The sequence below is a fragment of the Colias croceus genome, chromosome 11, assembly GCF_905220415.1.
Source record: "Colias croceus chromosome 11, ilColCroc2.1".
NCBI classification, from domain to species: Eukaryota; Metazoa; Arthropoda; class Insecta; order Lepidoptera; family Pieridae; genus Colias; species Colias croceus.
This window is the reverse complement of record NC_059547.1, coordinates 9,198,268-9,222,214: the sequence shown is the minus strand read 5'-3', so window position 1 is coordinate 9,222,214 and position 23,947 is coordinate 9,198,268. Positions and strand designations below refer to the sequence as shown.

The 23,947-nt window shown below is 34.7% G+C and overlaps 1 protein-coding gene across 2 annotated transcripts in view; it reads right to left on the bottom strand.

Annotated features, from left to right (window-relative positions):
- The window catches only part of LOC123695414 (poly(A)-specific ribonuclease PARN-like), a 34,128-nt gene that overhangs the window by 7,219 nt on the left and 2,962 nt on the right, over positions 1–23,947 (bottom strand). For both annotated transcript variants that reach the window (XM_045641254.1, XM_045641255.1), the window contains exons 5-11: positions 23,551–23,683; positions 22,802–22,923; positions 22,400–22,518; positions 20,211–20,450; positions 18,314–18,400; positions 17,547–17,695; positions 16,770–16,840 (exon numbers count right to left, since the gene is read on the bottom strand). In XM_045641254.1, coding sequence (XP_045497210.1) covers positions 16,770–16,840; positions 17,547–17,695; positions 18,314–18,400; positions 20,211–20,450; positions 22,400–22,518; positions 22,802–22,923; positions 23,551–23,683 — 921 coding nt within the window. The remainder of the gene's footprint in view (positions 1–16,769; positions 16,841–17,546; positions 17,696–18,313; positions 18,401–20,210; positions 20,451–22,399; positions 22,519–22,801; positions 22,924–23,550; positions 23,684–23,947) is intronic.

Here is a 23,947-nt window from a genome sequence, read left to right as displayed (position 1 = left end):
AATTAGAATACATTGTTACTTGTTTAATATAAGGAAATACATATAATTATGTAATAACGTAAATATGTACCACTGCCGTTTCGCTTTTTACTGCGACATATGAACCTTGCGATAATTGTCCTCTAACATCGTTTTTGTATTTATCTTTCCACTCATAATTAACCGAACAAAACAAGTTAGATATAATGTTTAGTTCGCCATTTTTTCAGCGAGACTTCACGCATGCAATATATGGGCCGGTGCGACAGTGTTGTAAACATTTATTCGATTTCATACGTTTGATAATTACCTCATACGCAATTGTCAGATAAGTATTAGCTAATGAGCAATATGCGGACGATTGTACGAAAAAGGGGATAATTTATGCAATATTGTTGCAATGGGCGATTCGTTTGAATGTAATGGAATAAGACTTCCTTCATTACGGAACAGTCGCGGAATAAGCATTTTATTAATTCCATCATGGAGACGTTTTTCATACGTTCGTTTCGTCCGTTCGGTGTGACATTTGCTTACGTTAGACTTAAAAGATGCCTGCAAATTAATTTATTAGTAATTTATGATGAACATTCGCCGCATAAACTTATGGCTTGTTATATTTTATAGTTTCTTGTCCTAGTGTGCATATTAATGTTATATTATCGATCAGTGACTCGCCTCTATGGGGGTATGTCATAAGTCATAACCCTTATGGTGTTGTGGTCATCGACACAAGTTCAGCCAGTAAGATATTCAGTGAGCACAAACAAACAGATTAAAATAGTAGCAGCGGGTACATAGGGGTCGTTGAAACTTGAGAATCATTAAAATGAATAATGATAATCATATCAAATAAAGGAAATTTACAATGGCAGCAATGACAGCATAAAGGGAGACGGCAAATAACAAGCAGCCCTTAAGTTTCTAAAGCTAAATAGAAACTTACTAAAAATAATTATGGAAGTAAACTTCCATCTTCTAGTCAATATTGTTATTTGCCTCGTCTCGGTTCAGATTTCCTTGAAGAATATATCGGTGGCTCACGTCTTTAACTTAGTTCAAGGTGTTTTATGCTATCTCTAGCGTCCCTTTTTTTATAATTTAAATTTTTAGAAGAGTCTGTAAACTGAAATTATATTCGTATTAACTATTAGTGTGACTGTAGACATAGATGCGTTAATTTTTAAGTTCAATTTCCAAGTTGCAATGAAAAATTTTCTTAAAATTACTTGGAAATTTACAAAGTATATTTTTCTAAACTTTATTGCATATTTACGAGAAAATGCAAACACATATTTCAGGAGAAACACCATCGAAATTGTCAGGTTTTCCCGCCAACCGTAGGTGCTCAGTGATGTCTAATTGGTATCGGGCCACTAATTGTGTCCTGTGTAGCAGCGGCAGGTCGCATTCACCTGTCGCGGCCGACACGTCTCGAATTACTGCACGCTCACGATCACCGTGTGGACGCTGCTTTATTTTTTTTCGAATTTGTGTTTTGGCGCCAATGTTGTTTGTTCCTTTTTTGAATTAATCACAACGTGCGTTCTATTTTAGAATTGTTTTGAAGGCTTGCTAATTGGTCACATGTTTGTTCACAATTATGGTAAAGGGTCTCATTACGGGGCTGCTTCCCCATGCATTGTCGAATCGATATTACAAGGAAGTACTAAATTACCGGGAAAACATTGCGCATCTGGATTATAATATTTAAATACCGATCATTTCCGGTTACACCATACACATCCGCAATTACACCCAACGGCGCCGGTGGTCGAACCCGCGACCTTAGCAACCGTTCGACAGGTTCAATGCATTTATCAAATGCGCCAAATAAGGGTATATGATAGATAAGAGTTCAAAGATAACGATCTTTTTACCTCTAATGGGTTATATCCCCGTCATTAATAGATCAGACACCACAGCTGTTGCACGTGCAGTCTAAGAGACGGTATATTATTTGATACTGGTCTTGTCAAAGTAACTCGTCTAGGAAATAAAGTTAATCCTTTTAAAATACGTTTATAATACGTGCTACAACACAAAATTCGTTCATATATTTTGCAATAACAAACTCTATTAAATATATTTTTTTGTTATTTTTGAAAATATTTTTTAATTGTTTTTTTTTTTAATCTTAACAGATAATAATTACTGAAATAAGTAATTCTTATGGAAACATAATTTTTTACATATTTGAATCTATCGATACTATATCAAAATTAATAATAGGCTATTTGTTCGCCATTAAAACATCGAGCAACTTCATTTAGCCATATGTAGTCTACGAGCCGATTAACGATGTAACATCTTATATAGGTACAACAGAAAATATGACAAAATATTTACATGTAAAATTCTACGTGACACATATCTATTTATAATGAGTTTTGTGTATTTCACTCTAAAATTGTAATATTTTCATTAAAGTTAGTCAAAACCAAAATTTTCTTTATATTATCATTATGAAATATTTAACTACTTATGCAGAATAAACAAGGATTTACGTTTCAAATTTTCATGATTACATAACATCTTTCCACAAACGTACATCTTCACAAGAAATCTGTCTTAAGATCTCAATCATAATTGCATCTCTGGAGAGAGAGATTATTAATTATCCAAGAGAAAAACATACGCGAGATACAACGAGAGTTTAGCCATAATTTCTACAAAACCAACCTATAAAGCATTTAACCGTATAAAATACTGCTAACATACTTTTTGCACACCACATTAAGGCTTAACAATGTCCTTTGGCGCCAAACCACTTTCAACATTATCTAAGATAAGATAAGGATAGAGATCAGTATGTGGAAGTACAACAAATAGTAAATCAATCAAGAAACGTATATAGATCAGTAAAAAAAACTAATAGATCAGGTGTACCACAAGGAAGTGTGCTCGGCCCGTTTTTATTTCTCTTGTATATTAATGACCTACCGAAATCAGTGAAACACAAATCAGTTTTATTCGCAGACGACACTACCCTAATTGTTAAATGTACTGAAAAGGAAACGTACGAGAGAGATATAAATGAAGCAGTTAAAAATATTGTAAAATGGTTAGAAGACAACAATCTTAAAATTAACTTATTAAAAACAAAAATAATTCAATTTTATACTAAGAATTGCTCCAAAATAAACCTAAATATAAAGTGTGATAACCAAGTAATAGAACAAGTAGATCATCATAAATTCTTGGGTGTTTTGTTGGATGAAGGTCTAAAATGGAACAAACACATTGATTACGTTTGTGACAGAATTAATCGTTTCGTTTACGTATTACGGCGTCTAAGAGATACTGTTTCTATGAATGCAGCAATAAATGCTTATCATGCCTACGTTTCCTCTGTACTTTCATATGGAATCATTCTTTGGGGACAATCTTGTGATGTGCGGAAGGTATTTGTCTCACAAAAAAAATGTATCAGAGCTCTGTGCGGTTTGAACCAAAGAGACAGTTGTAGACCTCTGTTTAGTAAATTACGGATCCTTACTTTAACTTGCATGTACATAAGAGAAGTATGTTTATTTGTAAAACATCACCCGGAATACTTTAAGAAGAAAGGAGAAGTAAATTCGCATATGTTGACAAGATACCAAAACAAATTACATTTCCCAACGTGTAGAATCAACAAAGCTAAAAACAGTGTAACATTTATGGCTATTAAAATATATAATAAAATACCGGACAATTTCAAGGAACTACCAGTAAATCTTTTCAAAAATAAACTGACGAACTGGTTAATGGTAAAACAATTTTATGACATTGAAGAATTTATGACTTTGAAGTAGTGTAAACTGAATTGTGTGTGATAAGTGAAGTGTGTAGTGATATAATCGTGTAAATCGTAGTGCGTTCGCGTAATTGTGAAAATTGAATTGTGTGTACATTTAAATAATTAAACTAATCAACTTTCTTTTTTAATATTTGCACACCCAATAAATGGGTAGAATGTATTAGCCACATAATATTGTAATGAAAACATCTATAATTTGTAACTACATTCTTGCAAATAAATATAATTTGAATTTGAATTTGAATTTTAAGAGTTAGCGCGCAAGAGCAACTTTAGTCTCCGCAACTATTTTGTCTCTCCCATCAACTCTATGGGGAGTTGCGTCGCTACGTGCGTGCACTTTCTTACTAGCCCATAGAGCTGATGGGAGAAACAAAATAGTTGCGGAGACAAAACTTGCTCTTGCGCGCTAGCTCTAACTGTACCACTGACAATTCGACACAAAACATCCATCGGAATGTATGAAATAATACAGTTTACAACGAACTGACTCGCTCTATATGGACCTAATTAAGGATCTCATAAGAAAACGTACGGTTCTGCTTTTGATGTTCATGTTACACACGTGTGTCGCATTATTTATGTAATGGCGTGTATGCACATATCACTAGGGTATAGATACATGCTCGTAGCGTTGAGACACCTTTGCTACGAACGTTCGAGAATTTCCTATAACGTCTGGGAACGAACCTAGATTTGCGGTTAATATTCAATTTTGCGATTGATTATTATGAGTCTATTGATGTGTATTTTGCCTCGTATTATTCAAAACCAACTACTTATTATTCCACAAACAAATAACGTGCATAAAAGATTCCTCCATAATATGAAGCACTCATTGAAAAATTACGCAAAACATTTTTTTATCGTTCCGTGTTGTTCCAACAATTAGTGTTGTTATTGAAAGTATATCAATGTCAAGTGGCCACTGTTTTTCCGTGTTGTTTATAAGTTCAAACATTTCTAATAAATTGAGGTGAAATTGCATGTCGGTACCAATAAAATTGTATACTTAACAGCTGAGACAAATGAGCGTATAACACTTTTTTAACTTTTTACAATTTTTTACCAGCATTGTGACCTGTACGGAATTTTATTCCGGTTCTTTAAATGTAAGAATGTGTCGATACGTAGGAAATATTGATCGGCTGGCTGGTGTATTAGCATTTTCCAACATCTGGTTTTTGGTAACATGAACACAGTCGATGTACCTAACATTGTTTATGTTTTCGGGACTTCTTTCTGTGATTACAGTATCACACTATCATTCTAGAAAAGAATATCTATGGATATTTGCGTACATGAACAATGAACATAGAAACTGTAGTATAGTAAAGTTCAAAGCTCGTTTGCCCAAACAATCCGATGAGATTCCCCTTTCTACTTATTCTTAACAACAAAAAAGTATTAAATATTACACCGTACTTTTAGTAGCCTAGATCATCACATGTCTCCTTTCCTAATTAACCAATAAATTATAACAAAATAAATACTCAATACACACCGCAACACGGTAGCATTTCGCCGATATCTCAATAATGAATGCTAATTATATACTTCTATCGCAAATTACTACAAAAATGATCGCTCTATTAAACGCGTTGCACTAACCTTTCCGTTTATTGGTAATGATAATGTTATGTGGGTGGTACCTTATTATGTTAGCGAATTAAAATGTATGTAAAATATAAATTTCGTACTTTCAGAAGTCCACAAAGAGCCTTTATTGTATTCGTATGCTTGTTAACCCAAATAGAAAATGGAATGATTCTACAAGATTCTTCGATTTTGGAATGATGCAAAACTAAACTAGTTATTAGTAAAGTATCATAAAATATCAATATATTTAAAATAAACAAATAACTTCTGTCTGTACTGTACCGTCTGTACTTCGGAAAGATGAAAAATGAAAAAATAACATTTATTTATACACACGTTATAAAGATGTAACGTATAAATTACATGTTATATTAAGTTTTAAAAGGGCCTAGAACTTAATGCAATGATTTACAAAACAATATGTTTCATTCAAAGACATATTGACTAAAAAACGTAGATGTGACTTTAATTGCACATATAATATATATACACTTTTATATATGTCTCTTTTATTTACGTACTTTCCCTATATTCTGTCTCATTCTCATCTCGCAACATTGTATGAAGGTTATGATCATCCGTGTTTGAACCATCTTCATACATCAATAACTATTAATTGAACATGCTTGTTAACAACATTAGCAGCTATTGACATACAATAACAAGGTATTGGTGTTAATTTGTTTTGTTAGGATGGCAACCCCTTTTACCTGCTGGCAACATTCTAGTTTTTTTTTTTAACAACCAATCTCTCATCATCACAAGATAGTTGGTTGTAATTGTAGTTTTGTATATGTTGACTCTTTTGTGGCTAATAACTATATTTTACGTAGCCTAATTTTAAAACCGCGATACCGTCTGTGTATGCAGAGATTGAAATTGATATAATGAATGACTAATGTGTTATAAGATTCTTATTCGAATTCTACATACATCACACATATACTGTCTTTATTGTAATATTATTTCGAAATTGGTACTGACCAAGTAAGATAAGAAAATGTATAAAGTTGTCAGTAGGTATTTTGTCAAAGTAAATCATACAAAATTGACATAAACGCCTGTCATAGTGTCCCTTACTTTTACACTAACGTTTCTCATCTAAATCATAACACTAACTTTAATACTACCCTGTAACCTGACACCAAGGCACGTCGCGGTCGGCTACTAGTATTTATTGCCTGAACAGTCTGCTAACAGCTGTAACCGACTGGCTACACGACCCATATCCAATTTCGGATGAACGCTCCAAGAACATCAAACTAGGTATACTAACACAGAACTGTGTATTGTATCGTGCAAAAGAATTCTCTTTTTTATACCGATTTTGTTACATATATTCATAGATATTAAGTATATTCATAGATTTCATGACTATTGCCACTAGGAAACCTAATTTATTTTTAAACTACATCTTCAAACTCAAACTCAAACATTTATTTATTCACTTCTAGAAGCACTTTTGAAACGTCATTACATATTTTTAACATTTACCACCGATTCGGAAAGCAGTATAGACTACGGAGAAGAACCGGCAAGAAACTCCATAGTTGCTCTTTTTAATCATGTCAGTTGTACAATTAAATTTTACAAAATACATAATATGTAACATTATTATCATAATATGCCAAAGAAATGTCCTGTGGTTTTCACGCGACAACCCTCCAAAAATCACCTATATAAATATAATACAATTACGGCACAAAATCAAAACTCCAATTTCATCATCACTTTCAAGAATTGTTATCCAAAACGGCACTCCACAAAACTGTAAAGGAAAATTGAATTGGCGACACCCTTACCGTCGACTCGTATCTGGCTGACTTATAGGGCTATTCCTAATTCATATGAGCCCATTTGAAGTGATCACGATTTTCTTGTATAATCCGGTAAGCCCTTAAATTACTGGCTACAAATCTGAACAATGGCTGGGAGTTATGTGCGTTAGAAGCCTAAATAACAAACGATTTGAAAGAGCTACAGCTACGTAATAAGGAAAACTTTCCTAGGACACTTTTACGTAAAACAAAGGTTTTAGAATCAAAGCTTTTTATTCAAAAGCTTATGAGAAGATAAGCTTTGAATTAACAATTCTGAAGATTCTGAACGTCAGGAAAATAATAGAATGAATAAATCGCGTTTAAAATCCGTTAAAATTTTAATAAATTTTAATATAAGTAATTGTAATTGAGTATATAATTTGTAATTTTTTTTTTATAATAATTATTTATTTATTATGTATGTATAATTAAGTGCTCATTAAATTTTGATTATATAATATTTTTAATAATTTGACGAATATAATTGTAATTTTAAATTTGTAATTTATTGTGATACTTTTCTTGGTATACCTATATAATTAATGTTATTAAATTTCTTTAATTTTTTTTTTAACTAATATTTTTTAATAGATTGACGAATTGTAATAATTATGAATGCTGTAATTTCCTATAATTAAAGGTGCAGAAGATCATGTATTTAAATTAGATGTAACAAATGTAATCTGTATCCTCTGTTGGAAATTCTAAATAAATAAATAAATAAATAAATAAATAAATAAATAAATTAAGTATTTAATTTCTAAATTCTGAAGATGTTGATATGATACATATTTTTTCTTAATCTATTGATTTAAATCACGAACGTCTTTATTATCAGTTACAATCCATACTATAATATTATAAATGCGAAAGTAACTCTGTCTGTCTGTCTGTTACTCAATCACGCCTTAACTACTGAACCAATTTGCGTGAAGTTTGGTATAGAGATATTTTGATACCCGAGAAAGGACATAGAATAGGTTTTATCCCGGAAATCCTACGGGAATGGGTTTTTATTTGAAAACGCGGGCGAAGCCGCGGGCGGAAAGCTAGTAAACTATAAAATTATTCTTTCTCTCATTGCATACCTACCTCTACGCGCATCGATATGAGACAAACATTTGACATTTGCAAAAAGGGACGCGATACGAACGCTAAAATACGCTAAAATACGTGTTAAAACGACCCCCTGCGTGTTAACATATGCAATTTTTAGTTTATCTTCACAAAATAATGACGCATTCCATCAACCCACCAACTGGGCGGTCTCGCGTTATGCCTTACGCATTTTAAACAAATTCAACTTTTTGCAACAAATGAATATAAATGTTCACAGGACCGCGTTAATTGTATCCACCATATCGGAACTGTACAATGACACGTATACCTACGCTGTACATTTTATGGCGTCGAAAAACGTGTATCAATTTGTTACAATCAACTGGCAGATAGATAAACTTGCGGTCGTGATGAAATGCGATAAAACACCGGCCAATTTTCTGCAAACTTTTTACGGCATTTGTAATTACTAATTACCTACATATTACTTTCGTGTTTTTGTGTCACGTCTTTTGTAAATAAACAATTCATGTTTAAAAAAGGTACAAGGCTATAATTTGAAACTGAAACTCAGCATTTAAATAAGCATTAACAATTTAACAAACTTCCTTAAATCGCGTTCATTGCACATAGAGACATATAAAAGAATCGCTTAAGCTTTTTTTCAACAGACGACGAACGAAACGATATTTTGCCTATAAATCCTTTACTGAGAAAATAGCACAGACAGACTGTCCTTTTTGAACTTTGCTCATTGAAGAAACCAAGGTGGCTGAAACTTACGGGTCGGACGAAGCAAGTAGTTTATGTAAGTAAAAATTGATTTAAAAAAAAAGCATGAAAAAAAGGAACAAATTATCCATCTAGTACAAAGGTCCCTTCCGCTGGAAGGAAGGGAAATATAGAAAAAATAAATATAAAAAAAAACTGCTCATTAAAAACCTTATCTAAACTGCATATCACATTACACTTTCTTCCGAATCTCCCTTAACTAGACAATCACATTTTAGAGCCATGCCAAAAATGCATCCATACCATTATAAATGATTCCATCACCCTATCCCATAAGAACCTAAAACCGCAACGCAATGTAGACTCGTAAATAATTCATCGTCCCAGCACAGCGGGCGAACTCACACGTCCTGCGGACATTGAGCTAAATCAGTTCCCTTCGTCTTGTCGCCTGAGCGTGTCATCGAGATATAGAGCAAGGGAAGGAAGGTAGCGGGATAGACAAGCTTGTAGATTTCTACTAGACATATCGCCTTATGAGCCTAACAAGACATTGCCAAAACCTAGCCTACAATAAAAAAATGAAAACCAATAGATGAATGGATGGTTTTTGAGACAACGTGTGCTATGGAATTTTAGAAATTAATAAATATTAAGCGTCTATACATATAGAGACAATATTATGATATGGACACGGGCATCAAATGGATTAAAAAAATCGTACACAATGGAATAATAGAGCTTTACAGAAAATATGATTTTCAACCAAAAAAGTTTCCAGAAACATCCACGTAAGAATACCTACTTTTTCTCAACTAACTAACCAACGCTTAAGGAGTTACTTAACCCACAGTAAAAAGCGTTTTACCAGAAAATCCGCTGTATCACCCGCTACCTCCTATCACCAAACCCCATTTAGATCAGAGCAAATCTCTTGAACCAGCCGACCAGATCGTATCTCTATCTCATTAGCTATTAGCAAGAGCCAATTACACTGACTGACGTGTCCGGGGCAAATTGTAACCACAGTTCAAACGATTTATCCGCCTTTGATAGATCATATTGTCATAAGATTGTGGTAATAGGGATGTTCTATGGTCATTGAACTATCCATTTTTTGTAGAAATGAAGATGTATCTCCTTTTTAAATTAATTCGATGTCTTCATTTTCTTTTACTCGTTTGTTTCAGATTTCTATTGACGTGGATTCCTTCATTTAATAGATGACTGTATTGAATCTTCCAAAATTGAATACGTGAGGAGCTAATTCTATGAGCTAAATTTTACACTGAGTACGAGTACAATTATAATGTTCTTGTGTTTGTAATTACACATGAAATGATTATTTAATTCAACTGATACCAATATGATCAATATGAGGTTGTACCGTTAGCTCTCAGTCATCTTTGAAATTGTACTTTCAAATTAGGTATTATTATCTGCTTGATATAGAATTTCGACAGCGACTTCCACGAATCCGATATAATCAGTTTTATTGCAACATTGTACACGGCTCTTGGGTCTAATAATAATTAATCTAGATAGGTTTCTTGAAAAAAAAATTACGTCAGCCGAAACGGTAAAATCCCGTAACTCGCTGAGCCAAGTTTTATCTTCTAAGCTTGGCACGAACATAAAATCGCAAACGAACGCACAATGGAACAAAACACTGTACAAATAACACGTCACGAGAAGGGTACAATCGCAAGCGTCGTCGGGTGGCGTCATTAGTCTCTTTGGAACAACCTTATCGCAACTCTTTGTCTACGCAAGCAGCCTGACGTTTAGAAATACCTCGCCTGAGTAAGTTGTAGCGTCTGACAAATATTTGCACTCGAGCACTTCTGAGAAAGGCCTAGGAATTATTTGTGGTGCTTAAAGGTAATTGTTGCCTTGCCAACTCGGAGGATTCGTGCTAGAAATGCGTTAATTAAAAAAAAGACAAACACACTTTAAATTTCGTTAAGAACATTTAGTATCCAAGAATCCATTAGACAAGACTTTTGAAGGAGGAAAATCCCATCAGTCTGAAAGCTTCGTCAAATTGAAAACAGGAGACGAGCGCGGAGTGTTACGTCCGTCATTTTCTTATGAATATGTTCCCGTTTTTTACCAATCATGGAATATAATTGATTATTTGTGGTATTATTTCGAAGGCTGATAGCGATTGGAACAATCTATCAACTATAAAATAAACCCAAATCGCGTTTTTATCATAGAACCGCAAAACATTACTTCAAATTCTAATCGTGAACCTATATCAACCCAACACTGCAAAAACAGGCAGACAACAATTCACCAAATGATTTGTATTTACTCAACAAACTATTTCGCAAAATAAACCAATTCACTGCTCATATCGCGAGTCAATATTCATTATGATAGCACTTATCTGATGGAAGGGAACAGTTCATTTTGCCTCCATTCTCCTGTTATCGAGTGTCGATCCGAGGCGACAGCGCTTGCACTCCAGTGTATACCGCGTGATAGAATGTTTGTGAATCATGTGGCTGGGTATGGCCATCTAACATTTGTTGAGACTGGTTCGGTATAATCCGGAAAACTCGCTACTTTTACAGAAATTTCATTTTTTGGGCAACATTCTAGAAATTTAGAATTAATACGGAAATCTTTCAATTTTGTATATTTTAACCCAACCTGTAGATGGAGTAGGATAACATAACTAAACCAAATGAAATATGAACACAAATGGCAGTCCTTACAATAAGCCAATTAACAAAACATCCACGAAAGTAATCTTCGACTTTGCCAACAATTTTAAGAGAAAATTTACTTTTCTCCGATATATCAAGTAGGATCAGGTTAGTCTATCAATCCAAATCAGTCCCAATTTCATCAACATATCATACACCCATTAATTCCTCACGACCAAGTGATACAACTAATGACTCATAGGAGCACGATCGATGTCACGAGCCTTCGCATCGGAGCTGAGGCGAGAACGCTGACCCACTTCGTGGCGCGAGCACAGACTAACACTATGCTAATGCATGTGTAAGTTATTTCACTCTGAACTTTATAAACTTTATAGACTTTGGTGGTATAACTCCTAATAGATACATATGGCCAAAACATATGGTGTCATAAGAAGAGACTTAATCGAGTATTATCCCGTGCGAAGTCTTAATATCACATCTGTGAGATAAGAATTCATGAGCCTGTCAATTTTATTGGCAATTCATCAAGGAATGAGTTACCTTTTTCGATGTACTTTGGTGTACTTAATTGATCTATGTATATATTCCGTCATGATGATAGTTGACAACGTTAAATAATTATGTACATGTCGTTATGAGGCCATAAAGCCGTATTATATATCAATTACCATCAATAAGCCAACCCAAAACGGTCTCTATACAGTAGTTATTCTGAACGAGACGGGACGTAACTCTCCCTGATAGCATCGGCACGAGCGATGGCGATGAAACGCGAATGTTTACGATTTGATACGGCGCGTGCGCAATTGTTTCAACTTTAACTGTACTTTATTTATACTATCTATCGTCACGTATTGTATGTTTAATGCACATAAACTAGGCTTTAGTTTATCTTGTGCTGGCTGCATACTTCGGTGGCGAGCAGTTTTATTACGGTTCTGTCTATTTACTAGATGTTTCTCTGTGTATTTCTTGTATTATTTATTCACCTAGATTGTTTTCCAAGCACTGACCATAACATTTTTTTTACCGTTATGTAATATGTAGACAAATGCTTCAGAAACAATCCTTCTTTCTAGTCAACTTTTTTGAGGAAACTACTTAAAATATTAGTGAATTCTAAGAATTTATCTAAGTAAAAACAAATATGTAAAACCATTTTCTGTCTGATTGTTAAAACTTAAAACCATAATCTTAATGCTTAAATCTTACTACTTTACTACTCTGCTAAGATCATAAAAAGTTGCTGATGTCAATTTTTACGGGGACAGGAATAACTAGCCAAATTCCAAACTTGCGCAAATTGCTGACTTTGCCCATAAGGTGGTACAGATTAGATAGTGTCTTTAAAACTGCCGTTTCCATTTTATCGGTAAAACTGTCTTTCTTTTATGTTGGTATGCTCGATAGATGACCGATCGATTTGCGACAAACTTCACACAACATAAATAAATTCCATTTCACTTGCACCTATTTCTTAGAAAATTCCGCGACGCAACCCTACCCACGATACAGAAAAGTAAATGAGAGCAGAATATCATCGCACGTGTCGGCAATATGCAAATGCGCATTAAAATGCAAGATGGCGGAAGCGCGCACGCGAGGTCGCGGGGTCGCGGTACCACGCGCCATTGTCCGCGCGGTAGCGATGCGCTAGGGCTGCCAGTAACCATTAATGTGTGAAATTATTAACTATACAATTTATATTAAGGCTTTGTTTCGAAAGTAAACTGACCCTGATAATACTAATATTTCTTATCAGGAATTATGAAGAAGCAAACAAAAAGTATCTGCCAAAACACTTTCTAAACTAACAAATTCAAAGACATCGTATTTATGTATTTTACCACCACGTTAATTACTAAAAGATTTTTCGTTTGCATTTGCGCGACTAATGTAATTTTTAATTTTTACTACAACCGTAGTTCAAACATCACGTGTCCAATTTAGCGAGTCCATCAATAACGTTATTCTTTGACTTACCATCTATATATGCAACCAAAAATATACCTCAACAAAACTGACAAATTAATTCAACGAACTTACTAAAAAGCCCTATTTATCGATACTTTAAAATACTTATATTTACGCTAGCCGCAGCCCTATGGTTGTAGCGTCCGATTTGAAACAATTTAACTTGTAATGAAGTTTGGAGTCCGCTGCAGCAAGAGATATAGGCTTTAATGTCCGAACGAGGCCAGAGGCCAGGGTTTCTAATGAAGCCTAGATACGGTACGGGTTTTCAATAAAAATTTGAATAAAACTTAAACTTTTTAGATTTATCTCGCCCAAACAAATTAGCGTTTTGCGTTATTTTCTAGGACTGTAATATGATGATAGTTATTTTAGTAATATGGATTGTAAAAATAGGAAATAATGTAGGCAATAAATTAATAAATATAAATTATCCTTTAAGAATATATTTGCGCGACTAATGTAATAAATAAATAAATATTTATAAATAAATATTTCGGAAATTTGAATTTAATGGTTTGACTTAACTAAAGTGTAATAATTGATAGAATATCTCATCCCTACACTCTGATAACTGTTATAATTATTATATAGTGTTATATCTGTCTCTTATACTCCATTTAGGTACGCCTCAAAGAAGAGTATTATTAACTTCTAAACTAAATTTCTCGACCAAAAAATCATAAAAAATTTAACTTTTGAATAAATGGTACCTTCGGAACTGTTACACATAGGAACAAGTGGCAAATAGTTTAAACAACATCAATTTACAAAACTACGACAAACACACATTAATATCATGCTTAAAAAAAAAACAATTTACCACTTCAAAAAATGTTCTTACCATAATATGACTCCAACAAAAACTCATAAATAAAACAAATGTTACAAAAATACTCATTTATTACAAAACTTAAAATATCTTAAAATCAATAAGCCAGTCACATCATGCGTAAAAACATTTTTTAAACATGTCCATTAAAAAAAAATTTGAAAAATAAAAAAAATAATCTTAAAGTTATCTTAAGACTACTTAAAATTATCATTTACTTAAGAAATAATAATTTGATACCATTAACATTAAATGCCATGCATATACCTACAAATGAAAAAAGAAAACAAATGGAAGAAGAATGGATTTTTTTGTGTTTTGCAATCAGAACTATGCCTATTTGCAATGACCTAATTATAAATTGGAATCATTAGAGATAGCGCGCAAGAGCAACTTTTGTGTCCGCAACTATTTTGTCTCTCCGATCAACTCTATGGGGAGTTGCGTCGCTACGTGCGCGCACTTTCTTACTAGCCCATAGAGATGAGGGGAGAAACAAAATAGTTGCGGAGACAAAAGTTGCTCTTGCGCGCTAGCTCAGAGTATTCATATCACAATATTTGACATTGCAAAGCTAAGACGTCGGATAAAGTTGATTAAATTAAAAATATGGTGGTTAAGATACCTGTTTTTTTTACATTTACTCTATGTTTAATGCCAGAAAAGAAACAATTAGAGATCAAATTATAGCATAGCCATTTCTAAAATACTATTTAATAAATGTCTCTACAATATAATTTAAGATTAACATTATTTGTTCATTTGTAAGCAAAAATAATACACTAAATTAAATTCACAGAAATGAAATCAAGAAAGTACATTCGAGACTTGAAAAAGTAAAATAGGATTTTTAGAAACCTTTATATTATTTATTTTATAGATAAACCTAAAATGCTATAGGAACTCCGTCCCTGTTCTAATATCTAAAATCTAAATCTATCTATCTCTTTCACTCCTTCCATTCTTCATCTAATTTTCATCACCAGAATTAATCAACTTACAAATTAAACTATATATCTATAGTATTAAAGTCTATAATCATATTAAATTGAGCCATGAGACGTATCCCTTTAAGTATATTAGTTAAGTATGTATGTTATCTTAAGTATGAAGTACAGGCGTCCCTTTCCCACTTAGACCAAATGAAATACGCATGAACAGGACAAGCAACTTGTTATAAAACCTCATATTATGGTAATGATGATGAATGTATGTAGTTATAGTGAAAGGCTTTCAGTTCTTATATCCTTAAATTAGAACAATGAAACATATAGATGTCTCTTTCACACTTGCACGCAAAGAATTAAGAGTGAAAAGGACAAGCGAATGAACATGGATTATGACAACACTACCATGCTACACAAATACGACTTCATTATTATCGTAACGTATATGATCAGTACAAACATTGATATAAAAAAAATTACATCTTAATGTCTACAAAAAAACTAAATTTGTGAACACCGAGTAAGCATGCTTTTTTGGTAACAGTGCTGAAATTGAATGTGAGCTAAATTTAAAGATCGGTTAAATCCTATCATAATATCCTATCAACCAAAATATTTGAAAAGCTCACATTAAATCTTTCCATAGTGTTTAACACTAAACATCCCCCCCCCCCCCACACACACACACACACGCGACGAATATAAAGACTTACACGCACACATTGTCAAAACCATCCTTTAGAGAATTAAACTGATAGTGTTTAAAATCTATATTTCTATCTTTTTCTCTAGTTTGAAACACTATACCTCTTCCACGATGACACTACGCACACACTAACGTACGATGTGTATGTTAGTGTGTGCGTAGTGTTTGAGCATTTAACTGATCCTTATAGGGTTTAAAACCTATATTTTACCGATCTTTATAGTTTAAAATTTATAGTTCTATAGTATTAATTTTAAATCGTACACAAAGACTATACACACCGCCAACACCCACACATGTGTAAACAACGAAACTATCCATTTTTGAGAATTAAATCGATCTTTATAGGAATTAAAGCCTTCAACATTGAAATCATCTTTATAGTGTAAAACTCTATACACACATGCGCAAATCACACACAGCGACATACGCGTTCATATTTAAACGACACTTCGCACACTTTGACAGATACATCCCACACATTTTGAGCATTCACCCGAATCAATTTAACCGATCTTAATATACGATTTAAATCTATCTTTCCATAGTGTTAATTTCAATACTAAACACTATAATCTTGGCCAACACCCACACATGCGCACAGCACACACACAGCGAGTATAAACAGCGAGACTACGCACACTTTGACGTACGCGTCAGTTGTTTCGTCGCGGCGCTCGAGCGACTTCTGGCGCGGGAGGGAAGTGTGCGCCTGTGGACAATGTTATTAATTAAATATTTTTATATGCACATTTGTTGTTGTCTCGTATATTTTTTTACAAAAAAGCTTTATTCAAGTCCTATACATAACATTAGAAATTATACTAATTTGTTAACTGTGAACACACTTTATATTTATTAATGTTATTTTGAAGTGAAACTTCTTTAGGCGCGTGGAGAGTGGTAGAGCGCGTCATGGCAATACCATCATGTCTTGGAGTAAGGTGACGATTTTGGTATCTTTGAATCTTGCCAAAAAAGTTTCAATTCTGACATGTGTGCTCGCTACACACGCATTTTTTTATTTTAGTATATTATATGTACTTGCGTTTGATTTCACAGGAGTTGTATCTAGATTTAGAAATTAAACAATTTTAAAGTTTCGAAAATTTTACAACTAGCGTGGTCACGGATAGACCCAGATATAATAAAATGCCCGAGCAATGAAATTTGTTCTACGCTATCTGGGTTGTTTTTAGACACATAAAACAGAAATAATAATGCTCTGGCGGGATCTAGGGTGGCTGTGGCCAGGCGTCGCCCGGTAAGGCGAAAGACGCGGGTTCGAATCCCGCCTCGCAATATACAATGTCTAATTTTAATAATATTACATCATTTGAATGTCCAATAAACCTTTAAACAGAGTGTTCAAATAGTTTCTACTTAACTTCATAAAATAACTTAAAAGCCAGTCTCACCCTGTTAACAAAGCCCTTATATTTAGAGTACGGCACCAATAGAATGTTCTTGTTACTAGCGAACGCTCTCATGACCGTCTTGGCCAAGTCACGCCGGGATAAAGCCACTAATGCAGTGGTGTCGTCGAGGAACTGTAGTGTTATTTGTCCTGAAAAAAAAGTTTTCATTAATATCGTATCTGTAATATTATGTATTAAATTATATGAAAATTTTTTGTGTTTTATTTCTTATTTTAAGCTAAAAAATAGTTTCTTATAGCAAAGTCAATATGTCTAAGAAAATTAATATGTTGAACCATTTTTGTTAGTAAAAAAATTGAATTATTCAGTGAATAATTAGATTTTCATAAAATGCCAACTAATTTGATATTATTGTCTTTAAAAACAAATATTTTTATAGGTATTGTTATTTTATATGTAGTTGCATCCAAATCCGTCGAGTTGATTTTTTCGTGAACAAGTAGCAAACAGACATACATATATCAGCACAAACTTTCACAATAATCCATACTAATATTATAAATGCGAAAGTAACTCTGTCTGTCTGTTACTCAATCACGCCTTAACTACTGAACCAATTTGCATGAAATTTGGTATAGAGATATTTTGATACCCGAGAAAGGACATAGGATAGGTTTTATACCGGAAATCCTACGGGAACGGGTTTTTCTTTGAAAACGCGGGCGAAGCCGCAGGCGGAAGTCTAGTTTTAGTATAAGAAAAAGAAAGCAAGAAAAATATATAATTATAAGAATAATATATCTTACCATAGACACTGAATAGCTGATTGAGATCCGATCTCTGCCACTCCCTCGGGAATGTGATGTGGAACACGTGCTCGCGGGACGGGGACGCTATGAAACATTAAAATTTTATATTATACTAGCTGTGCCCCGCGGCTTTACTCGCGTTGCTTCGCTCCTGTTGGTCTTAGCGTGATGATATATAGCCTATAGCCTTCCTCGATAAATGGGCTATCTAACACCAAAATTGGACCAGTAGTTCCTGAGATAAGCGCGTTCAAACAAACAAACATCAGCTTTATAATATTAGTATGATTATTAGAAACGGAAAAACTTGCGGTTTTGAAGTAATATTAAAATGGTTACTACATATTATTGTGTAATTGATACAGTAACAGAAACCACTGAGGATAGCTGGGTTGGTTGATAATTGATATGAATAATTAATTAATAAAATTAGCTTTCCATGTGATTTGAGCTTTTTGTGAAATTTCCACTTTGTGTGATTTGAGCTTTCCATGTGATTGGAGCTTTTTGTGAAATTTCCACTTTGTGTGATTTGAGCTTTCTAGTGATTGGAGCTTTTTGTTGATTTGAGCTTTTTGTGAAATTTCCACTTTGTGTGATTTGAGCTTTTCATGTGATTGGAGCTTTTTGTTGATTTGGAAGCGCGCTCCATCTTAGGCCACATCTCAGCTTACCATCAGGCGAGATCGTGGTCAAGCGCTTCCCTATCACACAATAAAAAAAAAAAAAAAAAAAAAAAAATTGAGCTTTTTGTGAAATTTCCACTTTGTGTGATTTGAGCTTTCCATGTGATTGGAGCTTTTTGTTGATTTGAGCTTTTTGTGAAATTTCCACTTTGTGTCATTTGAGATTTCCATGTGATTTGAGCTTTTTGTGAAATTTCCACTTTGTGTGATTTGAGCTTTCCATGTGATTGGAGCTTTTTGTTGATTTGAGCTTTTTGTGAAATTTCCACTTTGTGTGATTTGAGATTTCCATGTGATTTGAGCTTTTTGTGAAATTTCCACTTTGTGTGATTTGAGTTTCCATGTGATTTGAACGTTTTGTGAAATTTTCACTTTGTGTGATTTGAGCTTTATGTTGAATTCAGCTTTCCATGTGATTTGAGATTTGAGCCAATAATAGATCGCTACAATCAGTCTTAACTAGGTAGGTATCCGACGAGCAACTTTTATGGGGTCGTCACTAAAACCGTATATGTTTAAAGAGCAGCGCGGTGTCAGACGCGATGCGGCAACATCGCCTGCTAGCAAAATATCACCATGAGCAGCGCATCACAGCGCAACGCGAGTGCGTCGCGGCAACGTCGCGCGCTAGCAGAACATTACCACGGTCAGCGCATCACGACGCGAGCGCGGTGCGGCAACATCGCCCGCTAGCAGAATATCACCACGAGCAGCGCATCACGGTGCGATCGCAGTTCGGCAACGTCGCCCGCTAACAGAGCACACAGCACACTCACGGTCGGCGCCCGTCAGGTTGATGTAGGGCGACTCCTGGTGCGCCGTCTTGGCGAGGAACAGCTTGTTGAGGAAGGGCTTGAGCAGCGCGGCGTCGGGCGCGATGCGGCAACGCCGCCCGCTAACAGAGCACACAGCACACTCACGGTCGGCGCCCGTCAGGTTGATGTAGGGCGACTCCTGGTGCGCCGTCTTGTCGAGGAACAGCTTGTTGAGGAAGGGCTTGAGCAGCGCGGCGTCGGGCGCGATGCGGCAACGCCGCCCGCTAACAGAGCACACAGCACACTCACGGTCGGCGCCCGTCAGGTTGATGTAGGGCGACTCCTGGTGCGCCGTCTTGGCGAGGAACAGCTTGTTGAGGAAGGGCTTGAGCAGCGCGGCGTCGGGCGCGATGCGGCAACGCCGCCCGCTAACAGAGCACACAGCACACTCACGGTCGGCGCCCGTCAGGTTGATGTAGGGCGACTCCTGGTGCGCCGTCTTGGCGAGGAACAGCTTGTTGAGGAAGGGCTTGAGCAGCGCGGCGTCGGGCGCGATGCGGCAACGCCGCTCGCCGCGCATGCGCGCCAGGTGCGCGTGCATCGCCAGGAAGCACACGCCGGTGATGTACGCGTCGTAGCCCGCCTCGTGCTGCTTGTCCGCGAGGTGCTCGTAGCCGCGCCCGTCGAGGGACGCTGCCGAATTCATTACGATTAACCATCTACCTTCCATACGTGTTAATAAAATTATAATTTTACATTAACCATCTATATTCTGTGTAACCACTTTGTGGTTTTAAAATAATGAGAAAGATCTAGTAATAAATATACAATTATCTATTTTAAGTACATCATTAACGCATTGAGCCCCGAGCGGCCCGATCGGGCCACGACACAATAGATTTTCTATTGTGTCTGTGATTCCGGGGGCTGAATTGCAAATTTTGGTCTTAAAATCATCGTTAAACAATTTAATTTTTTTGACGTACAGGTCTGCAATTTAAAACACGAAGTCAACATATTCATACCTGAACCTCTAACGAGTCATATTTCTCATATGACCCACACTTTTCCTTAAATGATATATTTTCTTATTATTTTCTTTTACGACCTGGCCCCGCCCAGTAACAGTGATATTGCGCTCTCGTTTGTGCACACTGTCCAATTGTATGGGAGTAAACGAGAGCTCAATCACTGTTAAATTGGGTCTTGTCAGCCCCTTAAGAGCTTGTTATGGGTTTTTAAATAGGATACAAAACTTGCATTAATATTGAATAGGTACTCATAAATCAATAAAAAATAAAAATATTTACACTCATTACTTGAATATGTACCAGTGGCGTGCCTAGGGTGTAAGGACTGGGCAAGCCCAAATTTTTCGAAGTGTTTGCTGGGTACCTATGTTCGTTATAAAACTTATAAAAAATGTGAACATACCGAATCAAATCTTCTAAATCTTCACGCGCGCCCGCAAACAGTTGAGTCAAACGTTTACCATTACAATCATATTAAAATCTATATCTATAAATTATATAAAACTGTATGACATTATTTTATTATAAAATATTGTACAGATCATTTATATTCTAATTCAAAACGCCGATCTTTCTGAAGGAAATATTTTATAACATCGGAATAGAAGTAGGTACTTAGGTGATTGTTTTAATTCAATTAACAGCTCTTTCTCAATGACAGTCATTGTTAATTCAGAAAGGCGTTCTTGGCCTTGTGTATTTCTTAAATACGTACCTACCTACCTATGAATTCGATTTAACGCTGAGAAAGCACGCTCCGTGGAAGAACTACCTACTAGCAAGAATCGTAAATACCAAAATATGTGCAAGTTTCATCAGAAGGCTTCTTCTAACCAATTCTCATTCATTAAATCGATTAATTCGTAAACATTACAATTAAAATTTGGTTTATGTGACTTACTGCACAAATCGGGAGTTGGTTTTGATGAAGAAATTTATTGTTGTTTTACAGTAAAGTTTAATGATTTTACCTTTCCCCGCTGAGCACAAAGCAAACCATCACAATTTACAATACAATCTGTGTCGCGACACTTATTTTATCACAAAATTCGAAAACCTTAACCTAAATTACACCGGTATAATCACGCGCTAAACTATACTAACAATAATATTCACGACGTTCGTTCGCGCGACGTGCAATCGTAACTATCTTCACACTGTTAAAGCCCGGCTTTGTTGGCCATAGATTTTGCTATAGAATTCTATAGATAGGTATGTAGCTACTTCAACGAAATTTCATACGTTAGAAGAGATAAGCGCAAAGCCCGGTAAAAGCCCACGAGTGCAAGCGAGAAAACTATATGTCACTCAAGAAGGACACCGCACTGTTTATACAAATTACGACCTTATTTAGATAGCAAGAAGGATGAAATTAAAAAGTTTGACTCGAATTCGACATTGTTTGTAGGTGAGTTTTCATTGAATTTCGGAGCAAATTTTGAATTGCTCGTTGCGCGCGAATATTCAAAAGTGAATTTGGGTATTTTCCTGTCTCGTAGCGAATTCCTTAGGCAAGCCGGGCTTTTCGGCTTGTATGAACGTACCGCCACTGATATGTACTACTAAATAGTTATTTTGTATGTTGTATCAATATTAAAAAAAGCTTCTTACTAATTTTAGGCAGCGCAAACGGTGGTTCAGATAATGTTGCCAACAGATGTTGGAGCACACTGGAGTTCACTTTGTCTTTGAAAGGTGGGAGGCTCGACATGTACTTTGTGTCTAGTAACCTGAAAAATATACAAAAACACAAGTTATTTTCATTATTATTTAATAAATAACCGCTTCTTTATTTAATAGTGTAATTATTAGCAGTAAGTACTTTCAAGTTTTTTTTTTTTATTACAAATTATAAATATTTCAAAATAACATTGTTCAATAATTTTTAAAGTGGTTGATTCTCCTTTCCTAGGATATCTTCATTATTAGTAGTAATTCTTATGTGTCCTAATTTATGTATATTATGTACTATTTCTGAAATAAATAATATTTTATATAACAATGTATATTTACCTGGGAAACATGCAGTGAGCAAACTCCTTGAACGAAGCATAGTCTGACGGCAACGGTTGAAAGAAATGGTTCAACGTGTGCAACAAGTCTAACAGCATGTTATGGCCGATCACAAGCTTTCCCTGGAACAATTTCATTTCATATAATTATGTATAAACAACAATGAATGAACCCTCTACTATAATTACAGAAATGTTGCGGTTCGAAATAAGGTTCATTATTTATATTATAAATAAGCACATTGTATCAGCAAAGCATGTGATGAATAATAATCATTTTTTTACATTTTCTTTTGCGCTTTCACACCGTCTCATCAAAAAAATGTTTCTTCTTTCATAAATAAAAAGTGAAAATCAATAACATAAGTCTGACACATTTTCATTTTAATCCAAAAAATAATTAATCTTAACCAATCTGACGGAAACAATACTATAACAGTTAGAAAAAAATAAACATAGTCCTACAGTCGATTGACAAACGATCACAAGATGGGCGCCGATTAGGTATATGATTTTCCAACTCTATGATTTTTCAACGATCCATTTCATGTAAGTACACGAATTGCTTAGGTATTATATTTTTGTGTTATTTTATTTTATTTTTCATTATATTAAACTAAACTAAACAGTTGAATTGGATATTTTGGTTTTATGGTATTCAAATGCTTTATAAAATATATAAATGTTTAAAGAATGGAAATAAAAATTACAAGTCCTAACAGTGTGAAAGTAAAAAAACAAAATCCTTACCGACTGACTGATCATCCTCGCTACTTTAGAGAAGCCGACAGCATCCTCAAACTCTTCCCACTCTTTTTCTTTCTTCTCTACATCGCGACTCCTCCTGTCGTCCGCCGACGAGAGACGCGTCACTTTTAACACCCTACATACAAATCGCTAAGAGAATTTAAGCATATCAATATTTGTACATTGAAATCTACCTTTTATTAAATGAACTACTGTTAACATTGTGTTGAATAATATTATCTAAGTTATTAAAAAGCACTAATATATTACGAAAAAATATAAGAAAACTATATTGATACTGAAGTTTTCACCATTTTTTAATATTATCACACGTATTTAAAGTTATTAAATAATTATATAATTGCATACTATCAACAATATTATAAGTAAAAAGGTATAG